Here is an 18,130-nt window from a genome sequence, read left to right as displayed (position 1 = left end):
TGGCCACTCAGCACAACACCCCAACCCCCAGTGTCCATCACAGCTTGGGCCCTCTGTGGTGCTGCTTCTGAAGCTGTTTGCCCCTTCCCTTCTCATGCTCAAGAGTGAACACATTTATTCAGTAGTGGCGGCAGTTCTGTAACTGTCTGGGAGCCAAGTGGGAAATCCAAAAAGTGAGTGTGCAAGGGGGAGGGGTGGGGTCAGTGCCAATCTCCCCCTCACACAGTTGTGCCTCCAGGTAAGCATTCAAGCAGCCACATGGCAAGGAGGGTGGTGGTTTCAGCAGCACCACTGTGGGGGGTGGGGGAGTGGTAGTGTATGCTGGGTGGAGACAGGCATTGTGTCAGCAATAGTGAGCCCAGCTGGAGTATATGGGCCTCAGCAAATGCCCCAGTATGCTGGGTGATGATGCCAGGCCAGGAACAAGTATAGTATTTGCTGCTGTTGTTATTGAGGACTAGTAACTTCTATGGCCGTAGTTATAATGTTGTGCTAAAAAAAACACATTCCAATGTACTACTTGAAAATATGAAACAAGAAAAGTGAGTGCTATATTTTTTTTATTGTCATGAAGCTTAAACAGAGCAGACAGTAGCATGTTCTACAGGAGAACCTGAATCATTCACTAGGAACCAGCAATCACCACCACCACCACAGCTATAGATATTTCATAATGTGATCTGTCTCTGGTTAGCAGGGAACAGGGTATGTTGTTTAGTTGCCAGGTGTTGCTTCAGATATCAGTAGAATTCAGGTGGCATCTGGAAAGAAGAGCAGGGCAGATTGGGAGAGGTGAGTGAATGCATATATGTCATACAAATATGGATGTATATACATTACAGTGAATCTTCGAAAGGTGGTGAACATTCTGCTGATGTTCAGTTGTGCTGAAAATCCTGCACAAAGATTGTGCACATCTGAAAGCTCGGGGATCTGCTGTTCACTGCTAACCATCCCCTTACATGTGATAGTTTGAGTTAACTAGTGTATATCTGAAAAAAATGGCTAAAGAGCTCCCATTTGGGGGGCATTCATGATTGATTTGGAACTGTCAGCATGAATCATGTCTGGGACATTCACTGCAACCTGTATCTATCTGTTACTCCAAAGAAAAGAACACTTCTGAGGGTAGCATCATTGTTAGCATTACCAGCAAAAAAAGAAAACAAAGCAGACTCAGGGTGGACCTATGCAAATGAAGGGGCTGGGCTATGCAGATAGGAGGAGTCTTGATTCTCCCACTGAGTCCTATGGGACAAATTAAAAACACAGCCATCTCATTTGAGAGAGAGAGAGAGAGAGAGAGAGAGAGCAGAACATACCCCTTAGCCCAGATGCTGGAGCTATCAGAAGCACAAAGCACATTTAGTGTGCAATGCTATTGATTGCACCCTCACCATTTGGAAGCCTCCAGACTTGGAGGCTTCCAAGATTCCTCTGCCTTGCCAGGCTGAAGCAGAAGGAACAGTGGAGGCAATCTTCACCTTCTCGGGCTTCTCGTCCTCCATGTTTGGTGATTTTTGCTAGATGGGCAATTTTCTCTAGAGAGGGAGAAGGAGGCTGGAGGAAGCTCAGGATGAATAATATTCTGGCCTCTCCAGTCTCCTCCCCTCCCCACCCACCAGAATACCCCCTTGCCTCCTCCTCTGAGCTTGCTTTTCCAACCTCAGAAAGGCAGCCAGCGTGGTTCTCTCTGAGCTGGCTGTGAGGGGTCAGGGTCAGGGCCTGGGGCTGGGTCTCTGAGTCCCCCTTCCAAGCCTGGAGTGCTTTCTCCAACCTTGGAGGGGGTTTCCGAGCAATCCTATGGTTCCTGGAATGCTCTCCCAGGGGCCATAGAAATGCTCTCTTCTCCCCACACACAATAATTGGTCTTTATTTTCTCCATAGGAGTAAATGACATTGACATGGACCCCGTGGCTGGAATGCAATGGGCCTTTCTGTGTAGAATATATGAAAAGATACTACATTCCCTCATTCCCAGGGCCTTACAATGTGCAGAGCCTCCCACCATAATGATGGTCATTTCCCTAGCCAGACTGATACCAGCCAGCTCAGTGTATGTCCCTTGGTCACACAACCTTGTTGGGGAGGCTTTCTCCCCCACCCCTTTGTTTAGCACAGGGGTGAGCAGCATACAGTAGATCTGGATCTACCAGTCGATCTCTGGGTGATCTGTGGTAGATCACCAAGGGTTTCTGACTCCCAGTGGTTTACCAATAGCAGCAAGAAAACAATTCTTCCCCACCTCCCTAAATTATACTGCTGAAACAAAGTAAACTTGGAGATAATGAGGAGTAGATTTTTGTGCTGAAGGACTATGAACTCCAATTTTGATACCCAAAACAAATCCATGGGCTCAGAATTCTTTAATTCTAATGGTATGTCTTTTGCACCAGGCTTTAGTTGGTGGATCTTGGGGTTCTATTAAAAAACAAAGTAGATTCCTCAAGCCTGAAGTCTGCCCACCTCTGGTTTAGCACACTACTCTTTGACCAGTAGGTCAGAGCCCACAGGTTGCTTGTAGCCTGGTCTGAGGGGGCAGGGGTCATACCGGTGGTACTTCTACCTTTGTATTCTGAGGGAGGGAGAAAGGCATGGTCTGGGGAAGCCTGATGAAAGCTATCTTGCTGAAGTTAAGCATGTCCAGATCTCATTGGTGTTGTCCCTTGAGTTCCACAATGGAAGGAAGTTTGGGTTATAAATGTATGAAATAAAGAAATATGCTACAAATTAAGTAAGTTTCTCTACTGCTCCCCCTGACCTGACCAAATCCTTGTAGTTTAGTGCTAATGATTCCGCTACAGATTCTATTCCACCTTCCTCCACAGAATGTCAGTTCTAGGGATTTCTAGGGAGAAGGGATGATAGTTAAATCTTTATGTCTAAATGCAGATATGTCTTGAGAAAGACAAATACCCTGAGAAAGACAAAAAAGAAAATGGAAAAGAGAAGGAAAGACAAAAATATGTGCATGTATGTGTGTGTGGGGGAATTACACTGTGTCTCACGTTCAGGGATTGGCATCACTGAGCACTTGTCAAGGCTCACAACCCAGCAGTGGGCCCACTACCAACTTATGGTGCCCCTGTTGCTCCACCTTCTTGCTACCTCTGCTCTTCACCTGTTCCTCTAAATGAGCAGTGACTTGAACAAGGAAAAGGAGCAATTGCTGCTGCTCACCTCTACCTCTAGATGGCTGTGAAGACTGGGCCCAAAGGGCTAAACCAAATGGGCAGTGGAGGCAGCACCATGAAAGAGGTCAACTCACTCCAGGAAGAGGTCCACTGACAGCACCTTGGCCAAGCCTCCCACCCCTCAAACCAGGAGATGACACAGCCCATGTTGTAGCTTGGGGATAAAGTTGGCCCTCAAGTTGGAAAAGGTTGAAAGCTACAAGTCTTGCATTTTTAGACACTGATCTTCTGCATTAGAGAACTTACCAATGGTGAGGTCCTTATTGCTTACACTTCTGCTTCCTCCTCCTCTTCTTCCTCCTAGAACAAACACAGCATTTAGTACATTCTGATCCTTATCAGTGGTCAGACAGACTTGGCATTTAATAACAGCCTAAATAATAGTTTATCAAAAGGCTTAAAAAAGCAGTGGGCAACACATGTGTGCCCCACCTCTTGTGCAGCTCCCGTCATCTCCTCACCACCAGAATCACAGTCTTGAATGCCTTCCTTCAGCTCCCGTCACCTCCTCACCACCAGAATCACAATCTTGAATGCCTTCCTTCAGCACCCATCACCTCCTCACCACCAGAATCACAGCCTTGAATGCCTTCCTGCAGTCCTAACTGCCCTACAGTCCAAAAGCCAGCAAAGCAGGAAAATGGCTGGGTGTCCTGTCTCAGATAGTGTATGTTTTCCAAACATGCAAGCTTGTTCTAACTGGGAGCCCTGCCAAGAGAGTAGCTATTAAGATAACAGCTTCAAGGTTGTTCATAGTCAGAGATGATAAGACACAAGACCAAAAGCAATTCATCAAACAGTCCACAATCCAACTAAGGGTGAAGGAGAGGCAAAGTCAGGATCAGTCCGAAATCATACACGAAGTCCAAGTCAAGCCAAGGGTTCAGGATCATGCGGCATGCACAGATACCAGGGGCAAATACCAATGTCGTTGCCAACACTTGCTCAACCTTTTATCCAGGCCCCAGTCTGGATGTGCCCAGCTCCCACCTGCAACTTCTTAGGGAGCTTTCCGGCAAAGCTGGCTATATAAAGAAGGCCTCATAGAGCTGGCTATAGCCTGACACGTCTCCCAAGTCACTGGAACTGTTCTCAATGCTTCATACATCATTGTTCACCAGGGCTGGGTGGTTTCACCACCTCTGGCTCATAATCTGAACCATCCTGGGAAGTAGGAGGTGGAGGAGGGAGGCCCCCACTGGACAGTCCAGGGGGGCTTGCCTCCACTTCAGCTGCATTTCCGACACCCTCCTGAGATGACTGCCTCTGGATCTTTCTCAGCAGAAGAAGAGTCTTTGAGCTCTGGCAAGCCAAATTTTTGTGAACCGCCCAGAGTTTTTGTGAACCGCCCAGAGAGCTTCGGCTATTGGGCGGTATAGAAATGAAATAAATAAATAAGTAAGTAAGTAAATAAATAAATAAATAAATAAATTCCTCAGAAGAAGAAGAATCCCCAAGGGTGGGGGGTGACACTGGGACAGAAATTTTCTTCCTGTGGTGATAGCTTTCTCATTGCAAGAAAGGCTCTTCCTTCCTTCCTTCCTTCCTTGGTAACAAAGGGGAGTTTTCCAAAGTACTGTCTGAATGGGTGCAGCCCATTCTAGGGATGTGCAAATGAGTGATGTTCAAGTTCACCAAGATTCTTTGAACATCAGCTTTCCATTTGCTCTGGTGTTTGTAACTGCTGTTTGTTTTGTGTGAATAGGAAAATTCCGCAAGCTGAACAGCTATCGACTGTGAAAGTTGTGCAAAAACTCCCCACATTTGCACAAATTTCCCACATAGACTAAAACATGGATGATTTAACATTTGCACATTTTTTAAATTTGCAAAAAATGAGTTGGAAATGTGTGCAAATTGAATGCAAACACATGTTCGAGAATTAGTGAACATTTTTGTCGGATGCGCCCTTCTGCTCATGCTTATGTTTGAGGTTGTGAACAGGGCATGCTCCCATCTTTTGTGACCAAGAATGAAATTATTGTAGAGCCCTAGTCCATTCCTCCACCTTCCCAAATTAGCACAAATTTTCCCCATAAAGTAAAGTGTGGGTGATATAAAACTCTGTGCACGTTTGAAATATGCAAAAACCAAATGGGGAAATTTGCCCAAATTGGATGCGAACACATTTTCGAGCATTTGTGAACATTTTTGGCAGATACCTTCTCCTGATCACACTCATGTTCAGGGTTGTGAACATGGCATGCTCCCATGAAATTAAATTCTCGTACATTCGTAGTCCATTCCATCACCTTGTTCTGCTGTATGTGTCAACTGAACCCAATAGAGACCAGGACTGATGGAAGGACCAGCAGACTGGTTGGGCAAAAGGAAAGGCAGGGGTTGTAAAGCTGGACAGAAAGCAGCAATGGAAATGGAAATGCAGGTGTTTAGCCTATGGAAAAGGAGATGTCATGGGCTCTAAGGGCTGGAGGATGTTTGGGAGGGAGAGATGCATTGGCTACAAGCCAGAGAGCTCTTTTGGGCACACCCATGAACTCCTGTACCCAGTACAGCTTTGAGTATTTTCCCCCTGGAACAGCAGCATTCAACTCCATCTCATGCACTACATGAGCAAAGAAACAGGCTGGGTGCACAGAACTTGTCAGACTGTGGTCATTGGTGGTGGCAATGGAGTTGAAATACAACCACTGCCAGATTTCAAGGCTTCCCTTAGAGAACCCTTGAGCTGGAGGATGACTTGTAGGCCATCTAGTGCAACCTCCTGCTCAGTGCCAGAAAACCAAAGCTAGGGCATCCCCAACGGGTGACCTCCCAGCTTCTACTTGAAGGCCTCCAGTGTGGGAGAACCCGTAACCCCTCCAGGCAATTGGTTCCCTCGTTGAACTGCCTTTACTGTCAATATGTTTCTTCTCATGTTCAACCAAAATCCACTTAAGCCCATTCCTCTTGAAGCTTTAGCTCAGGAATGCGCCCTTCAGATGTTCTTGGGCTACAACCCCCACCAGCCCCAGCCAGCATGGGCAATGGTTAGGGATGATGGGAGTAGTAGTAACAACATCTGGAGGCCACCACCCATGCTTTAGGGGCTGCCTAGACTTCCAAAGTGTCCACTCCTCTGTAATTCAGGGCCTGTTGCAATAAATCCTTTGCAGCGACGTAGAGAGGAGTAGGTGAGATATTCCCTTTCCCATTCTGAGATTTCCCAACAGAAAACACACACAGACACGCAACTATAGTATCAAAGGCAAAGGGTAAAAGTGGGGAGAGCTTAAGGCAAACAAGAGATGGCACCGGGGAAAATGCATTAGGGTCTGTTCTTCGATGGGCCACAGGTCATAACAGCAGTTTGACTGCCATTCAGGTTGAACTGGGTAGCCAGACATTTGGGCATTAGAATGACTGATGGAATGGGAAGACCATTGGGAGTGTATCCTCCTTTCTTACCTTACCTGTTTATTTCCTTTTCCTTTTCCCTTGCCTCCTTTTCCTTTTCCCTTGCCTCCTTTTCCTTTCCCCTTGCCTCCTTTTCCTTTCCCTTTGCCTCCTTTTCCTTTCCCCTTGCCTCCTGGTCCACCGGTTTCTATTTCTTCTTCCTAAAACACAAAGAAACATTACCATGCATTAGTCATGAGATTTGCAGCTGGTCTAAATGACCTTCTGAGGTTCCCCACACAGCACCCTTCCCCAACCTGATTGCCCTCCAGATGTGTTGGACTACAACTTTGGGAGTGTTGGAGTCCAATACATCCAGAGGTAGGGAAAGGCTGCCTTAGAGCCTAGTGCAGCCTTCCACATCCTGGTGCTCTCCACTCCCATCATTCATCATGGCTGGAATGATGCGGGGCGGGGGGCAGCCCAACCCTTCTGCGGGGCACCAGGTTGCAGAAGACAGGCCTAGTGACTCTAAATGAATCAGCATTAGTGGGAGGCCAGATCTGATGGAACAAGTCTGGCAGACCCATTGTGTGGCCAATGGCTCTTAGAAGGCTCTTAAGGGGCAGCAAAAATCCAAAAATCACCCACTCGTACATCCCTATTTGGGATAACCAAAGTGCCTCTGTTCTGTTCTTTTATTGTCTCATGGAGTCCATTGCTATCCCCTTCTTCTCTTGGATTTATTTCAAAACAAACAGGACTTTAAAGGGGGAGGGGATCCAAAATAGCCCAATTGGAGTCTCCATGAATAGCATGGCCTCCCCCAACCCATCCCACCAGCTCTCCACACCTTCAAAGCATACTTTCCCTGCATGCTCCCCTCCAATTTGGCCCTGGCACCTTGATTCTGGCTCCCATGCAATGCAGTCCATTTGTTTGCCGGGGGGTGGGGGGCAGAATCAAGATAATAAAATATGGGAGCCAAAACAGAGTAGGGGAGAGGGAAGTTTGTGAATTAAACTGGACCTGCTGAGAGGTGGGGCAGGGTAGACATGCGGCATCTATGGAATGGGAATTGATAGTAGACAATTGTGAGAGATGGGCCTTGACCCATGCCTTTGTCAAAGTGGCCCTCCCCCTTTTATTAATTGCTGACAGGAGCCTTCCCTGACCTAAGTGATTTGGTTGCTCAGGTTCAGCAAGGACTACCTTAATTTGCAAAAGAGCACAAGGCTTTGAAAAATTGCAGTACGTCTGACACTGAAGTCTTGCTACACAGAGCTGTGTACAAAATAGTGCACTAACTGAAATTAGCTAAAGCAAAGTCAAAATATCTGATTCGTATAAAATATGGCATGGTTTTATTTCATATGCAACTCGGGGACATATACAGCAATATTTGTCAAAGCCTCAGATTATGGAAAAGAGACTAAATATAATATAAATTGTTATCATGAAGAACCATAAAGAAAACCGCCACATAGCCAATGAATTCCATCATATTTTTTTGTCTGTAAAGCAAAGACCTTCAGTGTGGTGGCCCCTCTCCTTTGGAACTCCCTACCCCTGCAGGTCAAACAGGCACAAACACTGTGTTGCTTCTGGCAACTCCTGAAAATAGCTCTATTCCAGGAAGCATTCCTTAACTGAACAGCCATGGTTTTTATTTGTTTTCTGTTTTTAAAAATAATAATTTTACTATGGTGTTCTTAATTCTTTTTACTTTTTTACCCTTATGTTCACCACTCCGGAATCTCTTTTAGATTTGGAGCAAGTGTTTTCATCCCTCTTTGTGTACCCCTCAAAAGATCACTAAAGATCATCCCCTTTCCACAGTGGGTGACATGTTTTTCAAAAAAGACCACCCTTTCTTTTGTCTTAACCCTATCAGAAATTCTTACAACATTCTTGCAAGGTTGGCCCACAGCATTAGTCCTATATTACAGATGATCAGGCAGAAAGGGAGAAAGAGAGGCTTTCAAAAAACCACCCTACAGGTTCATACCTGCACTGACATTTGAACCCAGGACTCATGGCTTATGACTCTCTCTCTCCTCCACCCTCTCTCCTCAACCACTACAACAGCTTTCCCTGAAGTCAGGTGTCCTCCTGACTTTTTGAACTCAGATGCCCATAAGCATGGCCACTAGCTGGGGATGATGGGAGTTGGAGTCCAAAATACCTGGAGAACACCAGTTGGGGCAGGCTGCATTACACAGACAGTGCTTGAGACCCTCTCTTAAGGGATGTCATTGGTGCCAGTCCGGTCGGTGACACCGGCTGCTAGTGATCTCTGATGGCTGGGCTGTCCACTGACCATAGAATGCTATGGCAACAAAACAGAAGCCCAGATGCTAGTCATGTCTGTTTCGATCTCCAATTGCTAGAATAGAGGATGTGCTGCTTGCCCTTGATGGGGAGTTGGGCTCATGTCATTTGCCAATGTGGCACATTAAGGCATACTCACAAGTTGTCTTCTTGCCAGAACATGGCTAGGCGGAGGGACGACAGGCTGAGGAAAGAAAAACAATGAAGCATGGTTACCGGATTCTACTTTTCCATCTCCAGTGATGGAAACAGGAATGATGTTCTGTTGGCACTTCCTTGGAGTCAATGTGCATGGAAATCCTATCTCCAGGTCCTTGTTATCTCAACCGCTATGCTGCTGACAAAGCTTGAGATGGGGGCAGGCTCCGGATTTGAGGCAGCCCTTGGCAAAGTGGTGGGCCCTTTCCTACTTCAGAGGGTTTACCTGGCAGCAATGGTGAGAGCATCAACCAGCCATTTGAGTTGCTCATAATGCCCTGGAGTGACACTACATCAAATTAAAATCCAGACACCAGGGCAGGCATCAGTGCCAGTGGGCCTTGCCTGGGAGCTGGGGCCCCAGCAGAGACATCCTGTTAAGGCAGGGATGGGGAACTTCAGGCCTGTGGCCCTAATCTGGCCCAGAGGTTCCCCATCTGGTCTAGGGATGTTGGAGAAATCTTCAAGGGAATAAAATGAGTTTGGATTTCTATGAATCTGACCCATGGGTTCTGCAGAAGACCAGCTTTTCCTGAGTCACACAGATTCTGCCAATGGAGGACCGTTTGTTTTTACTGTCCGGAATTTTATTCAAATTTAATTGTGGAAACATAGATAGAAACCAGCCAAAAATGCACATTTCCCCCATGAGCTAAAGCATGAAAATGTGCATGATGGCAGGGAGATTTATGTATTGGGGGGGTACATTTTTGAGAGTGCTAATTTATTTTGGCCACCTAATGTGAAGAGAAAACTCTCTGGTAAAGACCCTGATGCTGGGAAAGACTGACTGAAGACAAAAGGAGAAGGGGACGGCAGAGGATGAGATGGCTAGATAGCATCACTGATGCAATGAATGGACTTGAGCACGCTCCGGGAGACAGCGCAGGACAGGAAGGCCTGGCGTGCTATGGTCCATGGGGTCACGAAGAGTTGGACACGACTGAACGACAAAAATTTGTGTAAATTCGGGAAATGGGAAAAATCTGATTTTGTCAATGAGAGGACGATGGAATGAAAGGGCCCTGGCAATCCATGAAATGCAGATAGAATGGATTTCACAAAACTTATACCTCCCTAATGGTCTGTGGAGGCTTGGGCTCCCTGTCCTCTGGAAACTAATGGGAAGAGAAATCCCCCCGTTACCTCTGATCACTGAGATAACTCTACATCATATGGGTGGACTGCTCCTCCACCCCGCACCTCAGTTGGGGTGGCTTTTGTGCACATGGGTTTCACCATTCACTGCATCGCTGGGTGGCACAACCTCCTCATATGAACTGGCCCCTGGAAGGATCAGCAGGGGATAATCTGGCCCCTGACCATGAAGAGGTTCGAGGGCTCTGTGTTAAGGGACATTTTGGCACCAGTATCAGTATGTCATTTGTGATACTCACCACATTATTTAGAAGTCCAGAAGCCTGTGTAATGGAGGAAAAACAAAACCCAGATGTTACTCATGTCATTTCTTGCCCCCCATTGACAGATGGAGAGTGCTGGACTAGGGGATCTGCAAGGATCAGGAGAAATGCCCAGGGGGATGCTTTTTGCTGCCCCCCCCATCCCATGCCCCCCATCACCTTGCTGCAGATTGCCCCCAGTAAAGTAGCCACTGCTATTTTAAAGGTTTGTGACAGATCCATTTCTTGATCCAAGGATGATGGCCATGTGTCCTATTTTATAGGGGAGAGTCTTCTGTTTGTAAGGCTGACAGTCTGCTATTTTCAGGCACCCTCTGTTTGAAGGACTGCCCTGCCCAATTTAAATATAAAGAACCAGATGAAGGGAAAGCAGTCAGGGGCCCCACAGATGTCCATCAGCAGTGAGCACCTGGATATCGGACTGAGCAGGCACACAGGACACTTGTTTACCGCCACGTTGGTGAGATGCATTGTATTTCTATTTCAATGGTAGTCATTACTGTTGAAGTTGCATCAGTACATGTAAATTAGCACATCCAAAAAGTATGCAAATCTGTATCGTCTTTTGTCCACTTCTGTGATGATGCATAAGTGGTTGTCCTAGGCCAGTAGTTCAGAATGCCCATTGTTGCAGGCTAGTCCATCCTGGGATTTATACTAGAAAGAGGGATTCTGGGAGGGATAACAGGACTCTACTTACAGCAGTATGCAAGGAAGGGAGCAGAACCACAAACTCCACATCTGTTCAGCTCAGCCTGCATCCAGATACTTATTGTCATAGATGCCTCCAAACACAGTGAGCAGGTGAACATTTTTGCCCTTGCCTGTGAGCCAGAGGTTTAACACCCCTGCCGATATATTCCAAGAATATTTGAAGTGGGAGTGTGGCTACACACACTGGCCCTGCCCAAATGTCCCTATCCCCACCAACTCTGCCACCAGACCTTCATGTGTTGGGTGGAAGATCTGAAGGGGAAACCCATGTGCATTTGACTGAAGACACATAGCCCCCTCATGCCATTGGGAACATCAGTTGCATGGGGCTCATGTTTGTATGGAGGAGGCTAGATGTGTTCTGTATTTTCCCCAAACAGTCAGCGTCCCATGCTCACCAAGCATTATGGGCTGTCCTGTCCAATGTAAGTCCCCATGGGCTGTTTTAGGGGTTCTTTTCCCTTAAAGCTTTTTTTTGGGGGGGTACTTTTGGTTCCCCAAAGGCTGCTGGTACTAGAGCTGCACACAAATGGCCTCTCAAAATTCTCCAGCCTATTTGTGGGCAGAGAAATTGTGGGGACAATTTCACCAAATTTCTCCTAGGGGAGGAGAAATTCTCCAACAGTTTCACACAGATAGGGCTCACTATTGGCAGAGGATGTAGCACAAGGTCTTTCTTCTTTCCTAAGGGTTTCTAGTTTATTGCACTGCTCCTGCCAGTGGCAACAGCATCAACTGTGTTGAGGCTTCCACTTTTTTGAGGCAGAATTTTGAATTTCTTTTGGTCATATTTTTGAGCCTACCTAATCCCTGTGAGGTGGCGGAGGGTGCTGTGCGTATCTTCGCTCTCTATTACACATCTTTCTATCACTCTGCAACCTCCCAGGCCACCTGCACTTCCTGAAAAAGCCCCATGGGAGGAATTGCTTCATGATGACTTTAACTGTAGTGCGGGAAGCCAAGGAGGCTGCAGGCTGACAGAGAGATGACTGTACAATGACAGACAGGACAGGACACTCATGCACACTCCTCAGTCACCTCACAAGTAAGGTAAGCACAAGAACCCCAAACCCAGCCCATGAGAATTTCTCTGAAATTTCCCCTCCTTTGAATTTCTTTTTAAAAGCAGGGTGAAGGGTGATCCTGTCTCTCAATACACAGCTTCTAAATGGCCATCAGGACAGTCAATGCTGAAGATGTATCTATTTAAACAAGCATTTCCTGATTAGTAATTGCACTGCTCTCTTTTAATGTTCATATCATGATTTAGGATGCAATCTTGCACATGTTTAGACAGGAAAAAGTCATGCAACTCACAGCATTCCCCAGCCAGTTTGGCCGGCTGGGGAATGCTGGGATTTGTAGGACTTTTTTCTGTCTAAACATACATAGTATTGCACTCTTAATATATCTGTTTTTATACTGGCCTTCACATTGTATTTTATGTATTTTTTACACAAACTGCTTAGATATCTTAGGCTATAAAGCAATATATGAGTGGTTTAGAATAAATGAATAAATAAATAATGCTGGGACAAATTTCTCGGCAGTTTAACAGCATCAAAATGTGCATTTTTAACTATATATTTGGGAAGAAAATAGATATTTACATAAATATTTTGAGGGGAAAAATGCATGTTCTTAACATATATTCAAATATTATTTTGAGAGGAATTTCTCTTTCTCAAACACAACAGAATAATGGGTAAAAAGACACAAACAAAAGGATGCTGTCTATTTTCTTTTGCAAACAAAAAACAGACAGATCCCTAACTTTAAGCCACAGAAGAAGTTTACATTGCATTCACAGATGCCATCCAGATGAGCTGGACTACGGCACCTATCATCCCTAGACAGCATGCTCAATGGGTGCATTGGCTGGAGGAGATATGAGCTGTAGTTCAACACATTTGGAAGGCATCAACATGGAGATGGCTGAAATGGCCAACAACAAATTCATTTTTTCAAGGTAGGTGATCCTTATGTAGCTAAATCCAATTTATTCACAAAAAAAAAGAGAAGGAATTTAAGAAGGAAGCAACTGCAATGTTTACAGCATGAAGAATGGCAGTCATAGTAGCAGAAGCAGCTTAATGAAGCAGGCTGAATAAGTCCTAAACCGACAGTTCTCTGGCTAAGGCTTGGAAATATAAAGCACGAGAGCAAATCAAGCCAGCCGTCAAACAGAATGAAACCACTACTACTACAGAAGATATTGAACATACTAATATTATTTACACAAGACACCCAGACTAAAAAGGAAACTTATTTGACTTTATTTGGCTGCTAAGCAACATCCCCTGTCCTTGTGTCCCCTCCTTGCATCAAGTCGTCTCTGATGCATCCAGAGCTGCTAATTAGCTCTTTATCCTGACTGAGCCTTCCCATTTTTGTTGTTCTCCCATCTTTTTTCAGACATGATTTGTGACCTTTGGGGTAGGGGGCAGGGACTTGAAATGCAATTGCTATGCGAGCCTGTCTAGTATGAACCAGCAAACCACTGTTGAGCTCTTTCAGGGCTAATGTACATTTAATTAGAAGCTTCCTCTTCCCCCACCCACCCTTTTAAAATGGGCTAATTGGTTGCCTCCTATTCATTCACCTAGAGCACTCCTGAATTGCCTTTAATTAGTCTGTTCAATTGTTCATTAGTCTATTTTTATTTTTAATTATTGCAATTGCACCCCCTGCCTTTCTATATATGGACCAATTGCTCAAGCTGCAAAAGGAAACTGGCATTCAGAAACCAATTCCTGTCTTCATCTATCCTCACTCATGGTGACACATGAAGAAGGTTGCTCCGCTGTACTACAAGGCAGAGCCAGGCTGATCTAACAAAAATAAAGAGTGCTTGCAGCCTGGTAAAGCTTTCTTATAAATGAATCAGACAATTAGGCCTGCAATAGCTCTCCACAGCACAGGGGACAGATCTTTCCCAACTTTGCTACCCAACCTTTTCTTTTTTAAAGAGGAGGTGTCAGGGATTGATCCTGAGAGTAGTCATGTGAACATAAGGCAAAGCATGCTGCATCAGAACAAAGGCCTATTGAGTCCAGCATTCTGCTCACTCAGTGGCCAACCAGCTGCCTGTGGGAAGCCCACAAGTAGGACACAAATGCAGGAGAACCTTCCTGCTCATGTTCCCCAGCCCCTAGTAAACAGAAGCATATGGTCTCTGATACAGTAGGGAAGGGGCCATAGCACAGTGGTAAAGCACATGGCTAGCATACAGAAGGTGCCAGGTTCAATCCTCAGCATTATCTGGTAAGGTGGTAGGGGGAACCCTGCCGGAAGCCTGAGAGATCCACTGCCAGTCAAAGTCAACAGTATTGGTTTATGTGTACCAATGGTCTGACTCAGTATGAAGCACCTTTCTGCTTTCCTTATCACCATCATGACTGTTATTAAGCCATTGCTAGCCTTATCCTCTATGAATTTGTCCAATCCCCTTTTAAAGTCATCCAAGTTGGTGGCCATCGCTACATCCTGTGGTAGCAAATGCCATAGTTTTAACTATGCACTGTGTGAAGACCTCCCTTTAATTTGCCCTGAATCTCCCACCATTCAGCTTTACTGGATGACCCCGGTTTCTAGTATTATGGGAGAGGGATGAAAACCTCTCCCTATTCACTTTCTCCACAGCATGCACAATTTTGTACATCTCTATCTTGGAGGTACAATATAGCTCTCCAAAGGAAAAGCACTAGATTCTAGAAGGAAGTTATGTGAAACCATGGAAGTTTGAATCATAGAATAGTAGGGTTGGAAGGGACCTATAAGATGCTGCAGCCCATCTCCTTCCTCATTTTAGAACATGCCATTTTTGAAGAACTTGTAGCCTCTTAGGGTTCTTGTTGTTGCTGATTAAATTTTATTGACTTTGTTTAATTTCTATTTTGTTTTTACATACATCGCCCTGTGCATTTCACTGAAGAGTACTATAGAAATACCTCAGACAAACAAACCGACACTGAACGTGGTTTGAATCAAATTCAGGTTAAGCAGTAAATTGTATTAAATAAGCCAGAATTTTCTGAGAATATTCTTTCTCAGACTCAGGGAGAATTCCATCCCCTGCCATCAGAAAACATTTGCCAAAATGGCCACCACAGTGGTTCTGCTTACAAACAGGGAGAAGAATCTTGGGAGGCTATGTTCACATCAGATATCCATGGGCTCAGTTTCTTTGGCTAATAAATGAAGGGTTGGGAGGAAGAAACTAAGTCTATGTAGAAGACAGGATTCCAGTGGAACACTTACCACATCAGCATTAGGATCAATTGGACTCACCACGATGGAATCCTTTTCCTGCGGGCAAGAAGCATGGATTTATCCACAAAGTTCTGAATGGAAAATTCACATCTTAAAATGACTTTTCATTTCATAACTGTAGGAGTTTTTCTGTCTAAACATACATAGGATTGTATGTATGTTTTTATGTTTTTATCATTTCATACTGGTTTTATATTGGCCTTCATATTGTATTTTTTAATGCAAACTGCTAAGATATCTTAGGATATCAAGCAGTATATGACTGGTTTAGAATGAATGAATAAATAAATAATACTGGGCCAAATTTCTCAGCAGTTTAAACTCATCAGAATGTGCATTTTTAACTATGTATTTGAGCAGACAATAATATGTAAACAGGGATTTTGAGGGAGGAAATACACATTTTAAACACATATTCAAAGGCTATTTTGAGAAGAATTTTTATTTTTCAAAAATCTCAGATTAAGGTGGAAAAAGAAGAGAACGATGGGTAAAGAGATGCGAACAAAAAGGATGTGGCCTGGAAATAGAGAGATCCCTAACTTTAAGCCACAGAAGGAGTTTACATTGCATTCCCGATGCCCTCCAGATAAGCTGGACTATTAACACCTATCATCCCCAGAGAGCATACCCAATGGGTACATTGGCTGGAGGTGATGTGAGCACCACATCCCCAATTTGGAAAGCAGCACCAAATTGGAGATGGCTGATATATAATAACAGCAAACTCAGCTCTTCAAGGGCCGGTCCTTATGTTGCCAAATCCAATCCATTCACACAAAAGAGGAATGTTTTAGCAGGCTTTGGGAAACCCTGAGTTTTGCAGAAATACAAAAATACTATAGGGGAAAAATGATACCGGGTGGGATGGGGGACCCCAAAACAGCCCAGTTAGGATTGAGCATACTCACTGGGTATGGAAAACTAGTGCCGCGCCCAAATTTTTGACTCTCCATTTTTGGCTTTTCATTGGTGGTGGCGAGGGACAAAAACTCAGGAGAAAGATGCTGGGAGGGGTGAGAACTTTGAAGAATTTTCTCTTGGGGAAAGGGACAGGGTTTCCACATACCTTTTTAAGGACAGGCAATTCTTGTGGGGTATTCCTTCTATATATTTTTTTAATTAAAAAAACCCCCATCCCCAGATCTCCAGCTGGGCAATTCTTTCTGAATTCCCAAGAGATCATGTGACCTCGCCCTCTCCAATAGGCATTCAGGAAGAACTTCCAGATGGAAAAGAGGCCTCAGCTCCTGGAAGTACGGGTGGTGTTTCAAAAAAGAAAAGAAAGAAAACCCCTCAAGTATCATCTACACTTTAAAAAGGTATGTGGAAACTGGAAACCTTGTTTCTCTCCCCATAAGGAGAAAGTTATCTGAAATCCCCCTCCCACCCACAAAATAAGCAGGAAAAAAATGCCTCTTTCACAGGGAGAGAAAAAGTTCCTGAAAACAGGGGGCAGGATTTGGCACAGCACTCTGGAATACTGTTGGAGGGAGGGAGACAGAAAATCAGAGGGGAGGTAGAATGGAGTGGATGGACATATGAACAGAAACACTCCATGCTACAACATTTAGTTGCAGGTCCCAGTTCTTTATTAAAATTAGCAGTTAATTCCCCTACTCTGGAGCTCTCCATCAGTGTGGAAGAAGTCAGATCCTGGGCCCAGAAATGTTCCAGCTATTCAGGAAGGAAGCCACTGCCATGTTTAAAGCAAGAAGAATGGCACTAATAGTACAAAAACATCATCTAATGCTACAGCCTTATATGATATGCGGCCTTACATATAAGGCCACACAACCAGTTCTTGCCAGATTGGGTACTTCTTTTGGCACCTTAAAAACAAAAGCACACACTGGTTTCCAACTGTTCTTAGGAAGCTTTGGGGCTGGCAATGACCAAAGCTATTTGCACCAATTCAGCCAAGTGTTGCTTCTGTCGTCTGAAGAGTGCAGTATTAATAACTCAAGCAACAGAAGCAAATGTTCTTTTTGAACAGCAATGCTTATTTTAATTAATGTTCATAGATGCGGAATACAATCCTGTGCTTGTGCTTTTGGAAAGCTTCCCTTGGCTTACTTCTATACTAAGAACTGACATCCTTTGTTCACTCAGTTTTGATTCCAAGTTAGCCGAAGCAACTGAGTAAAGTAAGTACCCTCTTTAAACTGAGTAAAGTAAGTAACCCATGCGTCCAGTGACCCCTGTTTGCATCCAATGGTCTCTGATGCATCCAGAGCTGTTAATTATCTCTATATCCTGACTGAGCCTTCCCATTTTTGTTGTTCTCCCATCTTTTTTTCAGACATGATTTGTGACCTTTGGGGTAGGGGCCGGTGATTTAGAATGCAATTGCTATGCCAGCCTGTCTAGTATGAACTAGCAAACTACTATTGAGTTATTTCAGGGCTAATGTACATTTAATTAGAAGCTTCCTCTTTATCTCCCCACCCCACCCCCACACTTTTAAAATGGGCTAAGTGGTTGCTTCCTGTTCACTCAGCCAGATCATTCTTGAATTGGCTTTAATTAGTCTGTTCACTTATTCATTAGTCTATTTTATTTTTAATGATTGCAATTTCAAACCCCTCTGCCCCCCCCCCCCATTGCTCAGGCTGCAAAAAGAAGCTGGTAACTGAAGAGCCAACAGTTTAGAAAGCCTTGCTG

General features: G+C 44.8%; 1 protein-coding gene across 1 annotated transcript; it reads right to left on the bottom strand.

Moving 5' to 3' along the window:
* Window positions 1-544: 544 nt before the first annotated feature.
* Window positions 545-16,648, bottom strand: LOC146337840 (uncharacterized). The gene is made up of 7 exons (XM_084814362.1): window positions 16,536-16,648; window positions 15,455-15,502; window positions 10,457-10,480; window positions 9,001-9,045; window positions 6,608-6,751; window positions 3,441-3,494; window positions 545-761 (listed from the first exon to the last, which is right to left on the bottom strand). The coding sequence occupies exons 1-6, from the start codon at window positions 16,602-16,604 to the stop codon at window positions 3,462-3,464; spliced, it is 363 nt and encodes a 120-aa protein (XP_084670488.1). The 5' UTR covers window positions 16,605-16,648; the 3' UTR covers window positions 545-761; window positions 3,441-3,461.
* Window positions 16,649-18,130: the final 1,482 nt, after the last annotated feature.

Source organism: Heloderma suspectum, chromosome 10 (genome assembly GCF_057233095.1).
Source record: "Heloderma suspectum isolate Gila_16-S chromosome 10, 16-S_ref, whole genome shotgun sequence".
In the NCBI taxonomy this organism is placed as follows: Eukaryota; Metazoa; Chordata; class Lepidosauria; order Squamata; family Helodermatidae; genus Heloderma; species Heloderma suspectum.
Note: the sequence above shows the minus strand (reverse complement) of the source record. Positions and strands in the feature narration are given on the sequence as shown.

Coding starts and splice junctions, on each gene's coding strand:
- LOC146337840 (XM_084814362.1), bottom strand. CDS start 16,604: ATGGGGGTTTTTTTAATTAAAAAAATATATAGAAGGAATACCCCACAA. Junction 10,481..15,454: donor TTGATCCTAATGCTGATGTG/GTAAGTGTTCCA, acceptor TCCATTACACAG/GCTTCTGGACTTCTAAATAA. Junction 3,495..6,607: donor AAGGAAAAGGAAATAAACAG/GTAAGGTAAGAA, acceptor TGTTTGTTCTAG/GAGGAAGAAGAGGAGGAGGA.